Here is a 15667-nt window from a genome sequence, read left to right on the forward strand (position 1 = left end):
GTCACAATTTTTTTATTTATTCTTTCTACAATTTACACTAATCAAGTTTACAATTCACAAACATGGATAGGAAATTATCCATTCACCTACAAACCAAACTGGCCTTCGTTAAGGAAAGAACACAGACTGACCTGCGCACTATTTCGCTGCCTCCGCCTTGTCCTTGGAGAATCAGGCGATGTCTCCTCTCTTCAAAAAAATCTTTTTATTCCTCCCATCGAACTTCCTGTACTGAGTGTCTGAGCGTGCTTCTAGCAGTGCGACGATTTGAGTTGTTCTCCTTCTTGGTTTTTCACTCCTACTTGGATTCTTAGCACATTGCCTCAAGTCAAGGTAGCATGTCAGATGGCGAGAGGCTTGGGAGGACAGGAGTACAACAAAAAACAAGTACCTAGAACCGTCGGCAATGATGTGAGTGAGGAGGTCGGCTTGACCACAACAACTTGGGGAGGGATGATTCACGATGGATTTGGGACAGAGGATGCACACATGAGAGCCGAGAGGCAGGGCATGAACGCACGCACGGCGCTAGCTACACTCGTTTCTTGCAAACGCTAAACACTCAGGGTAGCAGCTTGAATTGGGAAGGAGGATCGTCGCTGCGTGCGTTCGTGCTGACGCTGAACGGGCCGACGGTGGGGCGGTGATTTGGAATTGGGAAGAAGAAAATAACTATCTAGGGTTTGGCTCAGTGAAAGAATAGGCGGCAGCTAGGAATTGGCCTGCTTCAGGTGGACCGCGCTTGTGAAATTTTCGTGCCAATGGACCAAGTGAAGCGCGGGGCAATTGGTCCTGAGCCTTTTTATGCCGACTGATCCAATGATGCAAAAAAAAAAACTTATACCGACTTATTGTTCAGCACTATTGATAGTCGCCTAGAGGGGGGGTGAATAGGGCGAAACTGAAATTTACAAATATAAACACAACTACAAGCCGGGTTAGCATTAGAAGTAAAAACGAGTCCGCGAGAGAGGGTGCAAAACAAATCTCAAGCAAATAAGGAGTGTGACACAAGGATTTGTTTTACCGAGGTTCGGTTCTCGCAAACCTACTCCTCGTTGAGGTGGTCACAAAGACCGGGTCTCTTTCAACCCTTTCCCTCTCTCAAACGGTCCTTCCGACCGAGTGAGCTTCTCTTCTCAAATCAAAACCGGGAACAAAACTTCCCCGCAAGGGTCACCACACAATTGGTGCCTCTTGCCTTGATTACAATGGAGTTTTGATCACAAGAACAAGTGAGAAGGAAAAGAAGCAATCCAAGCGCAAGAGCTCAAAAGAACACGCCAAATCTCTCTCTCTAATCACTAAAGCCTTGTGTAGATTTGGAGAGGATTTGATCTCTTTGGTGTACCTAGAATTGAATGCCTAGCTCTTGTAAGTGGTTGAGAAGTGGAAAACTTAGATGCAATGAATGGTGGGGTGGTTGGGGTATTTATAGCCCCAACCACCAAACATGACCGTTGGTGGAGGCTGTCTGTCGTATGGTGCACCGGACAGTCCGGTGTACACCGGACATGTCCGGTGCGCCAGCCACGTCACCAAACCCGTTGGGATTCGACCGTTGGAGCTCTGACTTCTGGGCCCGCCTGGATGTCCGGTGGCGCACCAGACATGTTATGTAGAGTGTCCGGTGCGCCAGCATGGGCGTGCCTGACGCCTGCGCGCTCTGGCGCGCATTAATTGCTGTTGCAGGCGACAGTTGGCGCGAAGTAGCCGTTGCCCCGCTGTTACACCGGACAGTCCGGTGTACACCGGACATGTCCGGTGAATTATAGCGGAGCAGCCGTTATGATTTCCCGAGGCTGCCAAGTTCCAGAGTCGCGTCTTCTTGGAGCACCGGACACTGTCCGGTGTACAGCGTACAGTCCGGTGAATTATAGCGCGCCGGCTCTGAAAATTCCCGAGGCCGAGGAGTTCTGGGCGAAGTCCCCTGGTGCACCGGACACTGTCCGGTGTGCCACCGGACAGTCCGGTGCGCCAGACCAGGGAGCCTTTCGGGATGCCTTTAGCTCTCTAATTTGAACCCAACTTTGGTCTTTTTAATTGGCTTGTTGTGAACCTTTGACACCTGTATAACTTATACACTAGAGCAAACTAGTTAGTCCAATTATTTGTGTTGGGCAATTCAACCACCAAAATTATTTAGGAACTAGGTGTAAGCCTAATTCCCTTTCAATCTCCCCCTTTTTGGTGATTGATGACAACACAAACCAAAGCAAATATAGAAATGCATAATTGAACTAGTTTGCATAATGTAAGTGCAAAGGTTGCTTGGAATTGAGCCAATATTAATACTTACAAGATATGCATGGATTGTGTCTTTGTTTTTAACGTTTTGGACCACGCTTGCACCACATGTTTTGTTTTTGCAAATTATTTTGTAAATATTTTTCAAAGTTCTTTTGCAAATAGTCAAAGGTAAATGAATAAGATTTTACAAAGCTTTTTCAAGATTTGAAATTTTCTCCCCCTGTTTCAAATGCTTTTCCTTTGGCTTAAACAAAACTCCCCCTAAATGAGATCCTCCTCTTAGTGTTCAAGAGGGTTTTGATATATCATTTTTGAAATACTACTTTCTCCCCCTTTTGAACACAATAAGATACCAATTTGAAATTTACCAATTGAAAAACTCCAATTTTAAAATTAGGTGGTGGTGCGGTCCTTTTGCTTTGGGCTCATACTCTCTCCCCCTTTGGCATGAATCGCCAAAAACGGAGTCATTAGAGCCCTCACAGTTACTCTCTCCTCCTTTGGTCATAAATAAAAGAGTGAAGATTATACCAAAGATGGAGTCCTTTTGCTTGGTGCTCATGCTTTCTCCCCAAAAATGGAGAGTTGCTTGGAGTGGCGGCGAAGGATGAGTTATGGAGTGGAAGCCTTTGTCTTCGCCGAAGACTCCAATTCCCTTTCAATATTCCTATGACTTGGTTTGAAATTCACTTGAAAACACATTAGTCATAGCACATGAAAGAGACATGATCAAAGGTATATAGAAGAGCTATGTGTGCAAGTTAGCAAAAGAAATTGCGTGAATCAAGAATATTGAGCTCATGCCTAAGTTTGTTAAAAGTTTGTTCATCAAGAGGCTTGGTAAAGATATCGGCTAATTGATCTTTAGTGTTAATGTAAGAAATCTCGATATCTCCCTTTTGTTGGTGATCCCTAAGAAAATGATACCGAATGGCTATGTGTTTAGTGCGGCTATGCTCGACGGGATTATCCGCCATCTTGATTGCACTCTCATTATCACATAGCAAAGGGACTTTGGTTAATTTGTAACCGTAGTCCCGCAGGGTTTGCCTCATCCAAAGCAATTGCGCGCAACAATGGCCTGCGACAATGTACTCGGCTTCGGCGGTGGAAAGAGCGACTGAATTTTGCTTCTTTGAAACCCAAGACACCAATGATCTTCCCAAGAACTGGCAAGTCCCCGATGTGCTCTTCCTATTGATTTTACACCCTGCCCAGTCGGCATCCGAATAACCAATTAAATCAAATGTGGATCCCCGAGGGTACCAAAGCCCAAACTTAGGAGTATAAACTAAATATCTCAAGATTCGTTTTACGGCCGTAAGGTGAGCTTCCTTAGGGCCGGCTTGGAATCTTGCACACATGCATACGGAAAGCATAATATCCGGTCGAGATGCACATAAATATAGCAAAGAACCTATCATCGACCGGTATACCTTTTGATCGACGGATTTACCTCCCTCGTCGAGGTCGAGATGCCCATTGGTTCCCATGGGTGTCTTGATGGGTTTGGCATCCTTCATTCCAAACTTAGTTAGAATATCTTGAGTATACTTTGTTTGGCTTAGGAAGGTGCCTTCTTGGAGTTGCTTCACTTGAAATCCTAAGAAATACTTCAACTCCCCCATCATAGACATCTCGAATTTTTGTGTCATGATCCTACTAAACTCTTCACATGTAGATTCGTTAGTAGACCCAAATATAATATCATCAACATAAATTTGGCATACAAACAAATCATTCTCAAGTGTTTTGGTAAAGAGTGTAGGATCGGCTTTTCCGACTTTGAATCTATTAGTGATAAGGAAATCCCTAAGGCATTCATACCATGCTCTTGGGGCTTGCTTGAGCCCATAAAGCGCCTTAGAGAGTTTATACACATGGTTAGGGTACTCACTATCCTCAAAGCCGGGAGGTTGCTCAACATAGACCTCTTCCTTGATTGGTCCATTGAGGAAGGCACTTTTCACGTCCATTTGATAAAGCTTGAAGCCATGGTAAGTAGCATAGGCCAATAATATTCGAATTGACTCAAGCCTAGCTACGGGTGCATAGGTTTCACCGAAATCCAAACCTTCTACTTGGGAGTATCCTTTGGCCACAAGTCGAGCTTTGTTCCTTGTCACCACACCATGCTCATCTTGCTTGTTGCGGAAGACCCATTTGGTTCCTACAACATTTTGGTTAGGACGTGGAACTAAATGCCATACCTTATTCCTAGTGAAGTTGTTGAGCTCCTCTTGCATCGCCACCACCCAATCTGAATCTTGGAGTGCTTCCTCTACCCTGTGTGGCTCAATAGAGGAAACAAAAGAGTAATGCTCACAAAAATGTGCAACACGAGATCTAGTAGTTACCCCCTTATGAATGTCGCCGAGGATGGTGTCGACGGGGTGATCTCGTTGGATTGCTTGGTGGACTCTTGGGTGTGGCGGCCTTTGTTCTTCATCCTCCTTGTCTTGATCATTTGCATCTCCCCCTTGATCATTGTCGTCATCTTGAGGTGGCTCATTTGCTTGATCTTCTATTTCATCAACTTGAGCTTCATCCTTATTTTGAGTCGGTGGACATGCTTGCGTGGAGGAGGACGGTTGATCTTGTGCATTTGAAGGCTCTTCGGATTCCTTAGGACACACATCCCCAATGGACATGTTCCTTAGCGCGATGCATGGAGCCTCTTCGTTACCTATCTCATCAAGATCAACTTGCTCTACTTGAGAGCCGTTAGTCTCATCAAACACAACGTCACAAGAAACTTCAACTTGTCCAGAGGACTTGTTAAAGACTCTATATGCCCTTGTGTTTGAATCATATCCTAGTAAAAAGCCTTCTACAGTCTTAGGAGCAAATTTAGATTTTCTACCTCTTTTAACAAGAATAAAGCATTTGCTACCAAAGACTCTAAAATATGAAATGTTGGGCTTTTTACCGGTTAGGAGCTCATAAGATGTCTTCTTGAGGATTCGGTGTAGATATAACCGGTTGATGGCGTAGCAGGCGGTGTTGACCGCCTCGGCCCAAAACCGATCCGAAGTCTTGTACTCATCAAGCATGGTCCTTGCCATGTCCAATAGAGTTCGATTCTTCCTCTCCACTACACCATTTTGTTGTGGCGTGTAGGGAGAAGAGAACTCATGCTTGATGCCCTCCTCCTCAAGGAAGCCTTCGATTTGAGAGTTCTTGAACTCCGTCCCGTTGTCGCTTCTAATTTTATTGATCCTTAAGCCGCACTCGTTTTGAGCTCGTCTCAAGAATCCCTTTAAGGTTTCTTGGGTTTGAGATTTTTCCTGCAAAAAGAACACCCAAGTGAAGCGAGAATAATCATCCACTATTACAAGACAATACTTACTCCCGCCGATGCTTATGTAAGCAATCGGGCCGAATAGATCCATGTGGAGTAGCTCAAGCGGCCTGTCGGTCGTCATGATGTTCTTGTGTGGATGATGGGCACCAACTTGCTTCCCTGCTTGGCATGTGCTACAAATCCTGTCTTTCTCAAAATGAACATTTGTTAATCCTAAAATGTGCTCTCCCTTTAGAAGCTTATGAAGATTCTTCATCCCAACATGGGCTAGTCGGCGGTGCCAGAGCCAACCCATGTTAGTCTTAGCAATTAAGCAAGTGTCGAGTTCAGCTCTATCAAAATCTACCAAGTATAGCTGACCCTCTAACACTCCCTTAAATGCTATTGAATCATCACTTCTTCTAAAGACAGTAACACCTACATCAGTAAATAGACAGTTGTAGCCCATTTGACATAATTGCGAAACGGAAAGCAAATTGTAATCTAGAGAATCTACAAGAAAAACATTGGAAATGGAATGGTTAGGGGATATAGCAATTTTACCCAAACCTTTGACCAAACCTTGATTTCCATCCCCGAATATGATAGCTCGTTGGGGATCTTGATTTTTCTCATATGAGGAGAACATCTTCTTTTCCCCTGTCATGTGGTTTGTGCACCCGCTGTCGATTATCCAACTTGAGCCCCCGGATGCATAAACCTACAAAACAAGTTTAATTCTTGACTTTAGGTACCCAAACGGTTTTGGGTCCTTTGGCATTAGAAACAAGAACTTTGGGTACCCAAACACAAGTCTTAGAGCCCTTGTGTTTGCCCCCAACAAACTTGGCAACTACCTTGCCGGATTTGTTAGTCAAGACATAAGAAGCATCAAAAGTTTTAAATGAAAGACTATGTTCATTTGATGCACTAGGAGTTTTCTTCTTAGGCAACTTAACATGGGTTGGTTGCCTAGAGCTAGATGTCTCACCCTTATACATGAAAGCATGGTTAGGGCCAGAGTGAGACTTCCTAGAGTGAATCCTCCTAATTTTGCTCTCGGGATAACCGGCAGGGTACAAAATGTAACCCTCGTTATCCTGAGGCATGGGAGCCTTGCCCTTTACAAAATTAGACAATCTTTTAGGAGGGGCATTAAGTTTGACATTGTCTCCCCTTTGGAAGCCAATGCCATCCTTGATGCCAGGGCGTCTCCCACTATAGAGCATACTTCTAGCAAATTTAAATTTTTCATTTTCTAAGTTATGCTCGGCAAGTTTAGCATCTAATTTTGCTATATGATCATTTTGTTGTTTAATTAAAGACATGTGATCATGAATAGCATTAATATCAATATCTCTACATCTAGTACAAATAGATACATGCTCAACGATAGATGTAGAGGGTTTGCAAGATTTTAATTCTACAACCTTAGCATGTAACATGTCATTCTTAGTTCTAAGGTCGGAAATAGTAGCATTGCAAACATTAAAGTCTTTAGCCTTAGCAAGCAATTTTTCATTTTCAATCCTAAGGCTAGCAAGAGAAATGTTCAATTCTTCAATCCTAGCAAGTAAATCATCATCATTATTTCTAGAACTGGTAATTGAAACATTACAAACATGAGAATCAACCTTAGCTAATAAATTAGCATTTTCATTTCTAAGGTTGTCTATTGTCTCATGGCAAGTGCTTAGCTCACTAGATAATTTTTCACATTTCTCAATTTCTAGAGCATAAGCATTTTTAACCTTAACATGTTTCTTATTTTCCTTAATTAGGAAGTCCTCTTGAGAATCCAAAAGGTCATCCTTTTCATGAATAGCACTAATTAATTCATTTAATTTTTCCTTTTGTTCCATGTTAAGGTTGGCAAAAAGGGTACGCAAATCATTTTCCTCATCACTAGCATTATCATCACTAGAGGACTCATATCTAGTGGAGGATTTAGATTTAACCTTCTTCTTTTTGCCGTCCTTTGCCATGAGGCACTTGTGGCCGACGTTGGGGAAGAGGAGTCCCTTGGTGATGGCGATGTTGGCGGCGTCCTCGTCGTCGGAGGAGTCGGTGGAGCTCTCGTCGGAGTCCCACTCGCGGCACACGTGGGCATCGCCGCCCCTCTTCTTGTGGTAACTCTTCTTTTCTCTCCTCTTGCCCTTCTTGTCGTTATCCCTGTCACTGTCACTTGATAATGGACATTTAGCAATAAAGTGACCGGGCTTACCACACCTGTAGCAAACCTTCTTGGAACGGGATTTGTAATCCTTCCCCTTCCGTTGCTTGAGGATTTGGCGAAAGCTTTTGATGATCAAAGCCATCTCCTCATTGTCGAGCTTTGAAGCGTCGATTGGTTGTCTACTTGGTGTAGACTCCTCCTTCTTCTCCTCCATTGCCTTGAAAGCCACCGGTTGTGCTTCGGACGTGGAGGGATCATCAAGCTCGTTGATCTTCTTTGAGCCCTTGATCATACATTCAAAGCTCACAAAATTCCCGATAACTTCCTCGGGAGTCATTAGTGTGTATCTAGGATTACCACGAATTAATTGAACTTGAGTGGGATTAAGGAAGATGAGTGATCTAAGAATAACCTTAACCACCTCGTGGTCATCCCATTTCTTGCTCCCGAGGTTGCGCACTTGGTTCACCAAGGTTTTGAGCCGGTTGTACATATCTTGTGGCTCCTCCCCTTGGCGAAGACGAAAGCGACCGAGCTCCCCCTCGATCGTTTCCCGCTTGGTGATCTTGGTGAGTTCATCACCCTCGTGCGCGGTCTTGAGTAGATCCCAAATCTCCTTCGCATTCTTCAACCCTTGCACCTTGTTATATTCGTCTCTACTTAGGGAGGCGAGGAGTATGGTTGTGGCTTGGGAGTTGAAGTGCTCGATTTGGGCTACTTCATCCTCATCATAGTTTTCATCCCTACGGATGGTACCTGTGCACCAAACTCAACAACATCCCATATACTTTTGTGGAGTGAGGTTAGATGAAATCGCATTAAATCACTCCACCTAGCATAATCTTCACCATCAAATGTTGGTGGTTTGCCTAATGGGACGGAAAGTAAAGGTGTATGTTTAGAAATGCGAGGGTAGCATAGAGGAATCTTACTATACTTCTTACGCTCTTGGCGTTTAGAAGTGACGGACGCCGCGTCGGAGCCGGAGGTGGATGTCGATGAAGAATCGGTCTCGTAGTAGACCACCTTCCTCATCCTCTTTTTCTTGTCCCCACTCCGATGCGGCTTGTGGGAAGAGGATTTCTCCTTCTTCTCTTTGTGGTGTGAAGAAGATTTCTTCTCCTTCCCTTTGGAGGAGTCCTTCTTCTCCTTTCTCTTGGTACGGGACTCTTCCGGTGAAGTGCTCCCGTGGCTTGTAGTGGGCTTTTCGCCGGTCTCCATCTCCTTCTTGGCGTGATCTCCCGACATCACTTCGAGCGGTTAGGCTCTAATGAAGCACCGGGCTCTGATACCAATTGATAGTCGCCTAGAGGGGGGTGAATAGGGCAAAACTGAAATTTACAAATATAAACACAACTACAAGCCGGGTTAGCATTAGAAGTAAAAACGAGTCCGCGAGAGAGGGTGCAAAACAAATCTCAAGCAAATAAGGAGTGTGACACAAGGATTTGTTTTACCGAGGTTTGGTTCTCGCAAACCTACTCCCCGTTGAGGTGGTCACAAAGACCGGGTCTCTTTCAACCCTTTCCCTCTCTCAAACGGTCCTTCCGACCGAGTGAGCTTCTCTTCTCAAATCAAAACCGGGAACAAAACTTCCCCGCAAGGGTCACCACACAATTGGTGCCTCTTGCCTTGATTACAATGGAGTTTTGATCACAAGAACAAGTGAGAAGGAAAAGAAGCAATCCAAGCGCAAGAGCTCAAACGAACACGACAAATCTCTCTCTCTAATCACTAAAGCCTTGTGTAGATTTGGAGAGGATTTGATCTCTTTGGTGTACCTAGAATTGAATGCCTAGCTCTTGTAAGTGGTTGAGAAGTGGAAAACTTGGATGCAATGAATGGTGGGGTGGTTGGGGTATTTATAGCCCCAACCACCAAACATGACCGTTGGTGGAGGCTGTCTGTCGTATGGTGCACCGGACAGTCCGGTGTACACCGGACATGTCCGGTGCGCCAGCCACGTCACCAAACCCGTTGGGATTCGACCGTTGGAGCTCTGACTTGGCCCGCCTGGATGTCTGGTGGCGCACCGGACATGTTCTGTAGAGTGTCCGGTGCGCCAGCATGGGCGTGTCTGACGCCTGCGCGCTCTGGCGCGCATTAATTGCTGTTGCAGGCGACCGTTGGCGCGAAGTAGCCGTTGCCCCGCTGTTACACCGGACAGTCCGGTGTACACCGGACATGTCCGGTGAATTATAGCGGAGCAGCCGTTATGATTTCCCGAGGCTGCCAAGTTCCAGAGCCGCGTCTTCTTGGAGCACCGGACACTGTCCGGTGTACACCGGACAGTCCGGTGAATTATAGCGCGCCGGCTCTGAAAATTCCCGAGGCCGAGGAGTTCTGAGCGAAGTCCCCTGGTGCACCGGACACTGTCCGGTGTGTCACCGGACAGTCCGGTGCGCCAGACTAGGGAGCCTTTCGGGATGCCTTTAGCTCTCTAATTTGAACCCAACTTTGGTCTTTTTAATTGGCTTGTTGTGAACCTTTGACACCTGTATAACTTATACACTAGAGCAAACTAGTTAGTCCAATTATTTGTGTTGGGCAATTCAACCACCAAAATTATTTAGGAACTAGGTGTAAGCCTAATTCCCTTTCAACTATGTGTGTATATATGCCGACTGATGTTTAATTAGGAAATAGAAAATTAGCGACTGACAGTCTGTGACTGACATATACCGACTAATAGTTTGATGCTTATACTGTATTTATAGCAACGGTTGTCGGACGCCAATTTAGTGTTGTGGTATAGTGAAAGTGGAGGTTGGACAGACGTTGTAGGGGGAACATTAGATATGGAGGGGAAACGTGGATGTTAGACGATGAGCAACATTGAAGGGTTGACGAGAAAGAGATACAATGGTTTAGAGACAACTAAGTCATGTCGCCGACCTCCGTAGTCAAGTGCAGGGAGGCGATGACAACTCTAGCCATTGCTGGAAGGTGCCATCAGGTGCGACGAGTTGAATGAAGGCCTTTGAATATAATATATTATAAAATATTTTGGTACTATAGACAATAACAATTAGGTAATATTTTCGAAAATCTGGATGACTAAAATTTAGAAAAATTTGGGATAGAAGAAGATTCTACATTGAAATAGAAGAATATGTAGATTTTTAGGAATCTATTCAGTTTTAGTGTTTTTTGGTTGAGATTCTAGATTTTTTTACAGTGAATCTAGCTCAAAAATTTGAGCCAAAAGAATATTCATCTCTAGAGGTCCTGGTCAATAGTGGCCACGTGTCTTTATGTATGCAGGAGAGTTGGAAGGTCATGGTGTCTTCTAGTAGCCAAATCATCTTGTGTGGATACTTATATATAATGTTAGAGTAACTCAAGAGACTAGGTATATGATTTTATAAAGGTAAATTTAGTTAGTATTAAAAAACGTCTACAATAAACTCTTTAAACAACTCTTTAAATTTAGTGGCTCTATATCTTTCCACATTTGCTCTCTATTTTTTGATAGTTTGGTTCACTCTCCATTTAGTCTATAAGTTTATCCGAGTCTGTTGAATTAGCCTATAATTTTTCTGTAAAATCTATTTTAGAGTAACTAAATCAGTAAATTTAGCTAGTCTTTTTTACTAATCCGTTGGAGTTACTCTTAACTGGGGCGGGTCTCTCCCTTCGCCAGCCTCCAAATCGGTGGTCTTATTATGGTGGATCTTATAATCATTGGAGTCAAGATCTTTGAACACTTCTTTCGTATAGTTGTGTGTATGACCTTCTCCAAACACTAACAAAAAATCATTTCATTCGGGGTTGTTGATTCTTTTTACAGCGGCGGGCTTCTAAATTTCCATAAAACATCGGGCTTCTAAATTCCCATGATGTCTTCCGAAAATTTAGAAAAGTATCTTTCTTTTCTAAGTCCTAATAATTGGTGACAACATGAGCCGAGTCACGGGCTCAGTTATGGCGCGACATGCACGGCCGCAAGAAGAACCACGAGGAGCAGAGCTGTCGCGGCGGCGGCGCGTCGTCTCCCCGCTGCCGACGGAGTGATCTGTATGGTGAAGTTGCAGGCGTCCGTGGACGGGTTCTGCGACGTGGGCACGGCGAGGCCCTGGAAGTAGCAGCTGCCCTCCACCTGGTTCTGCACCTGGAAGTACATGTTGAAGGCGTAGGACGCGTTGCCGGCGGCGTCCAGGCCGTTGCACGAGGAGCCGTAGCCGAGCGAGGTGCAGTCGGAGAAGGTGCAGGCGTAGGTGACGCTGTCGCCGATCTTGCTCGTGTCCTGCGCGTTGGGGTTGACGACGCACCACTGGCGGGGCAGGTACTGGACCCCCCGCGCCGCCACGAGCGCCGTGTTCCGGCCCTGCCCAGACAGGTCCATGGCGTACTTGGGCTGGCCGTCGTAGCGCATGATGCCCCAGTGGCGCTCGAAGTTGCCCGGCGCCACGCTCTTGGCGTCCTCGTCGATGAGGCTGAACAGGTAGACCTCGATGTACTGGCCCGGGCGCAGCGGCGTGCCGGCGCTGGCCGCCAGCTTCCGCAGCAGGCCCGCGTAGAACTTCTGCGCGAACGCGGCCGTGGCGTGCTTGTCGCCGTCGGTCGGCCACCCGACCTCGCCGACCACGACGGGGAGGCCGCCGACGCCCGCCGCGGCCAGCGCGGACACGAGCGTGTCGAAGTTGGCGTCGAACACGTTGGTGTACTGGATGCCGTTGTCCACGACGGGGCTGCCCGTGCCGTCGAAGAAGGCGTAGTCCAGCGGGAAGTCGTCGTTGTCGTAGAGGCTCAGGAACGGGTAGATGTTGACGGTGAAGGGCGCGCCGCTCTGGTTCAGGAACTGCACGATCTCCGTCATGAGGCCGGCGATGTCGGGCCGGAACCGCCCCGCCGACGGCACCAGGTTGTCCTTGGGCGAGTTGTACACGTCGGCGTTCAGCGGCACCGTCGCCTTGATGGTGTCGCCGAAGCCGGCGTCGTTCAGCGCGCGCTGGATGTTCTGCAGGGCGGGCAACGTGACGTTCAGGAACGTGCCGTTGAAAGACGACAGGAAGGGCTCATTCCCGACAGCTACGTACCTGCACGCAAACGTTTGTACGACTGATTAATCGGGTATTTTCAGACACGCTTTAGTGGGTGTTTGAATGCACTAGAGATAATAGTTAGTAGCTAAAATTAGTTGAAACATCCAAACACCCTATCTAATAGTTCAGCTATTAGTTATTTTTGGTAAATTAGTTATATCTAACAATTTTAAGGGGGTGTTTGAATGCACTAGAACTAATAGTTAGTTGACTAAAAATTGTTAGTACAATTAGCTAGCTAACAAATAACTACCCAACTATTAACTAATTTACCAAAAATAGCTAATAGCTGAACTATTAGCTAGGATGTTTGGATGTCTCAACTAATTTTAGCCACTAACTATTATCTCTAGTACATTCAAACACCCCTTTAGCCAACTAACTATTAGTTCTAGTGCTTTCAAACACTACCTTAGTGTCGTAACCGCTACTTATCTCATGATTCTTCGAAGCGAAAAATTAGACACGCAAAATCAAAGTAGTTATCTGAAAAAGTTTAAATAGTTCTCATGTCGTATAGAGTAGTGGGCGCCCGGTGGCCACTGCAGTTAGATAAGGGTGCTAATACTTTCAGATGTGCATGCAACTTTTTCTGCAGACATTTCGGTCCAGAAGACAACAACCAATCCAAGGTTAGATTCTTCAGACTGCAAACCGCACAAATGCAATGGATATCCGTAACTTTGTGCTGCAAATTGTTCTTTTTTTTTCCGTCGCCGAAAAGCCATGGGCACGAACAGTGCCTAGAGAAGAATGTTGCAACTTGTTGATGTCACTTCATTACTCATGAGAAGGCTTTTCTGAATCAGCCGGTAGAAAAACCGCGTCACCCTAAACCCTAAAATTGCAGGCTTGCAGCCACTGCATACCGCATAGCATTAACCAAAGAGGGCTTCTAACTAAACAATTTATTTTATGGAAACAGCCGGTATAAATAATTGAGTTTGTAACCGATATGCGGAGAATTTTTTTCACCGAAAATACATATAGAGCTCAAGAAACAAAGAAGGACACACAAAAAGTAAGGAGGATCGAAACTAAGAGGAGCTAGTTAATTTATGTTTTATGTGTGCGCTATGGAAGTCTGTTTTGCTGAAGTGCACGTTCACAGCTTTTGGTACTACTTTGTTGTCACCGATATAAAGTTTCCATTTTTCAGGGGAGATATATAGAAAGCCACAGCAGACGCAGCCAACAAATGCAGAGCTGAAAAGGATCACACCAAGACGGCAAAGGCCAATTGTTCTTGCCATATCCTTTCGACCTTTCCTTTGGAAGAAAAAAAACAGAAGGCGCAGGGGGTAGGATCATGTGAAAAAAAAAAAGAGGCAGTAACCAGCAGGGACTCACTTGATGTTCACGCCGCCGTCGAAGTTATAGCGGCTGACGTTCTGGCGCACCCAGTCCCTGGCCGTGCCGTAGTCCGTCATCATGTCGAGCATGTTGTTGGGGATGGCCACCATGACCTCCACGCTGGTGCCGGCGAGCGCGTCCATGGGGCCGGCGTCGGCGTCGAAAAGCTTCACCTTCCTGATGCCGTTGTCCTCCAGCATCCGCACCACGGTGGCCGGCGGCAGCTGGTGCGTCGCCATCGTGCCCCAGTTCACCCCGAGCGCTCCAGCCGCCGGCAGCCCAGCGACCGCCAGCGCCACCGCCGCCACCACCACAGCGGACGCCGCGACGGCCAACCGATCATAGCTCGCCGCCGCCATGGAAGATGGAAGACGGGACGCCGCTGCTACGTGTCGGTGTCTGCAGGCTACCAGCCGCGCCTGCGCACGTGCACACGCGCGCGCGCGCGCGTATGAATTCGCAGGGTCGAGACGCTCGGTTAATTTTAGAGGAAGAGGAAGATGTGTAACGCGTAAGAGGAAGAGGTGTGGCCGACGCAACGGGGATTTGGAGGGAGTGGACAATGGGGACTGCTCCTCTAGTGGCCGGTCGCCTCGCTTTTGATATTCGAGGGGGGAGGGACGAACGACAAGGACAGGGGAGGGTTCGGATAGAACTGAACGTGTGATGACCAAGAACCACATAGGAGGGAGGAGAAAGGCAGCTCAGGTTATTACAAAGGGGGACAAAAAAAGATAGAGAAAAGATTCAAACTTTCTGTATCCAAGAACAACCTGTATTATACTACTTTCACTGTCGTAAGTGCCGCCAGTGAAGACTGTAGCTGAGGCTAGCTGTCGCTAATAAAACCGCTTGTCAGCAGGCGAAATAGAGAACAGGAGTAAGATACAGAGATCAATCAGAAGGGGATGCATGCCTTCATTCAGCTGTCCCTTGATCTGGTCAGGTACAGGTAGTAGGAGCTAGAAAGGAGGACAGCGTGAAGGCTCAGGTCAAAACATGACGCAATGGTTCAGGCGCAGGCTGGTGTATCCAGATTTTTTTTCCTCGGCGTGTGAGGGTGGAGGAAACGAGCGAGGCGGGTGGATTTCTTCTTCTTCTTTCTTTTTTTTCGCTGAGGTGATGGTAAGCTACGGGGACAGGTTAGTGGGTGATACAATATACGAACGCGGGTGATGCAACTGAAAGCGAGGGCTTCTTGGAGCGTTGTCTGCACAAAAGGGACCTCCACCCACCCACCACCGTTCCTTCTCTTTTGTCAAGTCTCAAGTCCCTTTGTTTGTAACTAGGTCTATGCCCGTGCGTTGCTACGGGTGCATTAAAATGCATAACAATGTTAGTGCCAGTGTGCCATTATATAGGAACTAATCCTTAGTTCAATGCACACTCTGTGTGCTAAAGTTGTTGATGACCATAATTTCCATTTCCCAACAAATTTCATGGAACAACAATATTGGATTTGTCATCACTAATAATTTCCGGAAATCTCAAGTGTAAGAAAACTAACATATAATGTATATAGTACAATGCATGTACATTGTGACGATACACAAATAAAAC

The 15667-nt window shown here is 46.2% G+C and overlaps 1 protein-coding gene across 1 annotated transcript; it reads right to left on the reverse strand.

Moving 5' to 3' along the window:
• Positions 1-11437: 11437 nt before the first annotated feature.
• LOC100281282 (glucan endo-1,3-beta-glucosidase 5) lies at positions 11438-14676 on the reverse strand. Its single transcript, NM_001154200.2, has 2 exons — positions 14105-14676; positions 11438-12748 (listed from the first exon to the last, which is right to left on the reverse strand). Exons 1-2 carry the CDS (start codon positions 14464-14466, stop codon positions 11632-11634), a joined length of 1479 nt encoding a protein of 492 aa, NP_001147672.2. The 5' UTR covers positions 14467-14676; the 3' UTR covers positions 11438-11631.
• Between the last annotated feature and the right edge of the window lie 991 nt (positions 14677-15667).

Source organism: Zea mays, chromosome 5 (assembly GCF_902167145.1).
Source record: "Zea mays cultivar B73 chromosome 5, Zm-B73-REFERENCE-NAM-5.0, whole genome shotgun sequence".
Classification (NCBI taxonomy): domain Eukaryota; kingdom Viridiplantae; phylum Streptophyta; class Magnoliopsida; order Poales; family Poaceae; genus Zea; species Zea mays.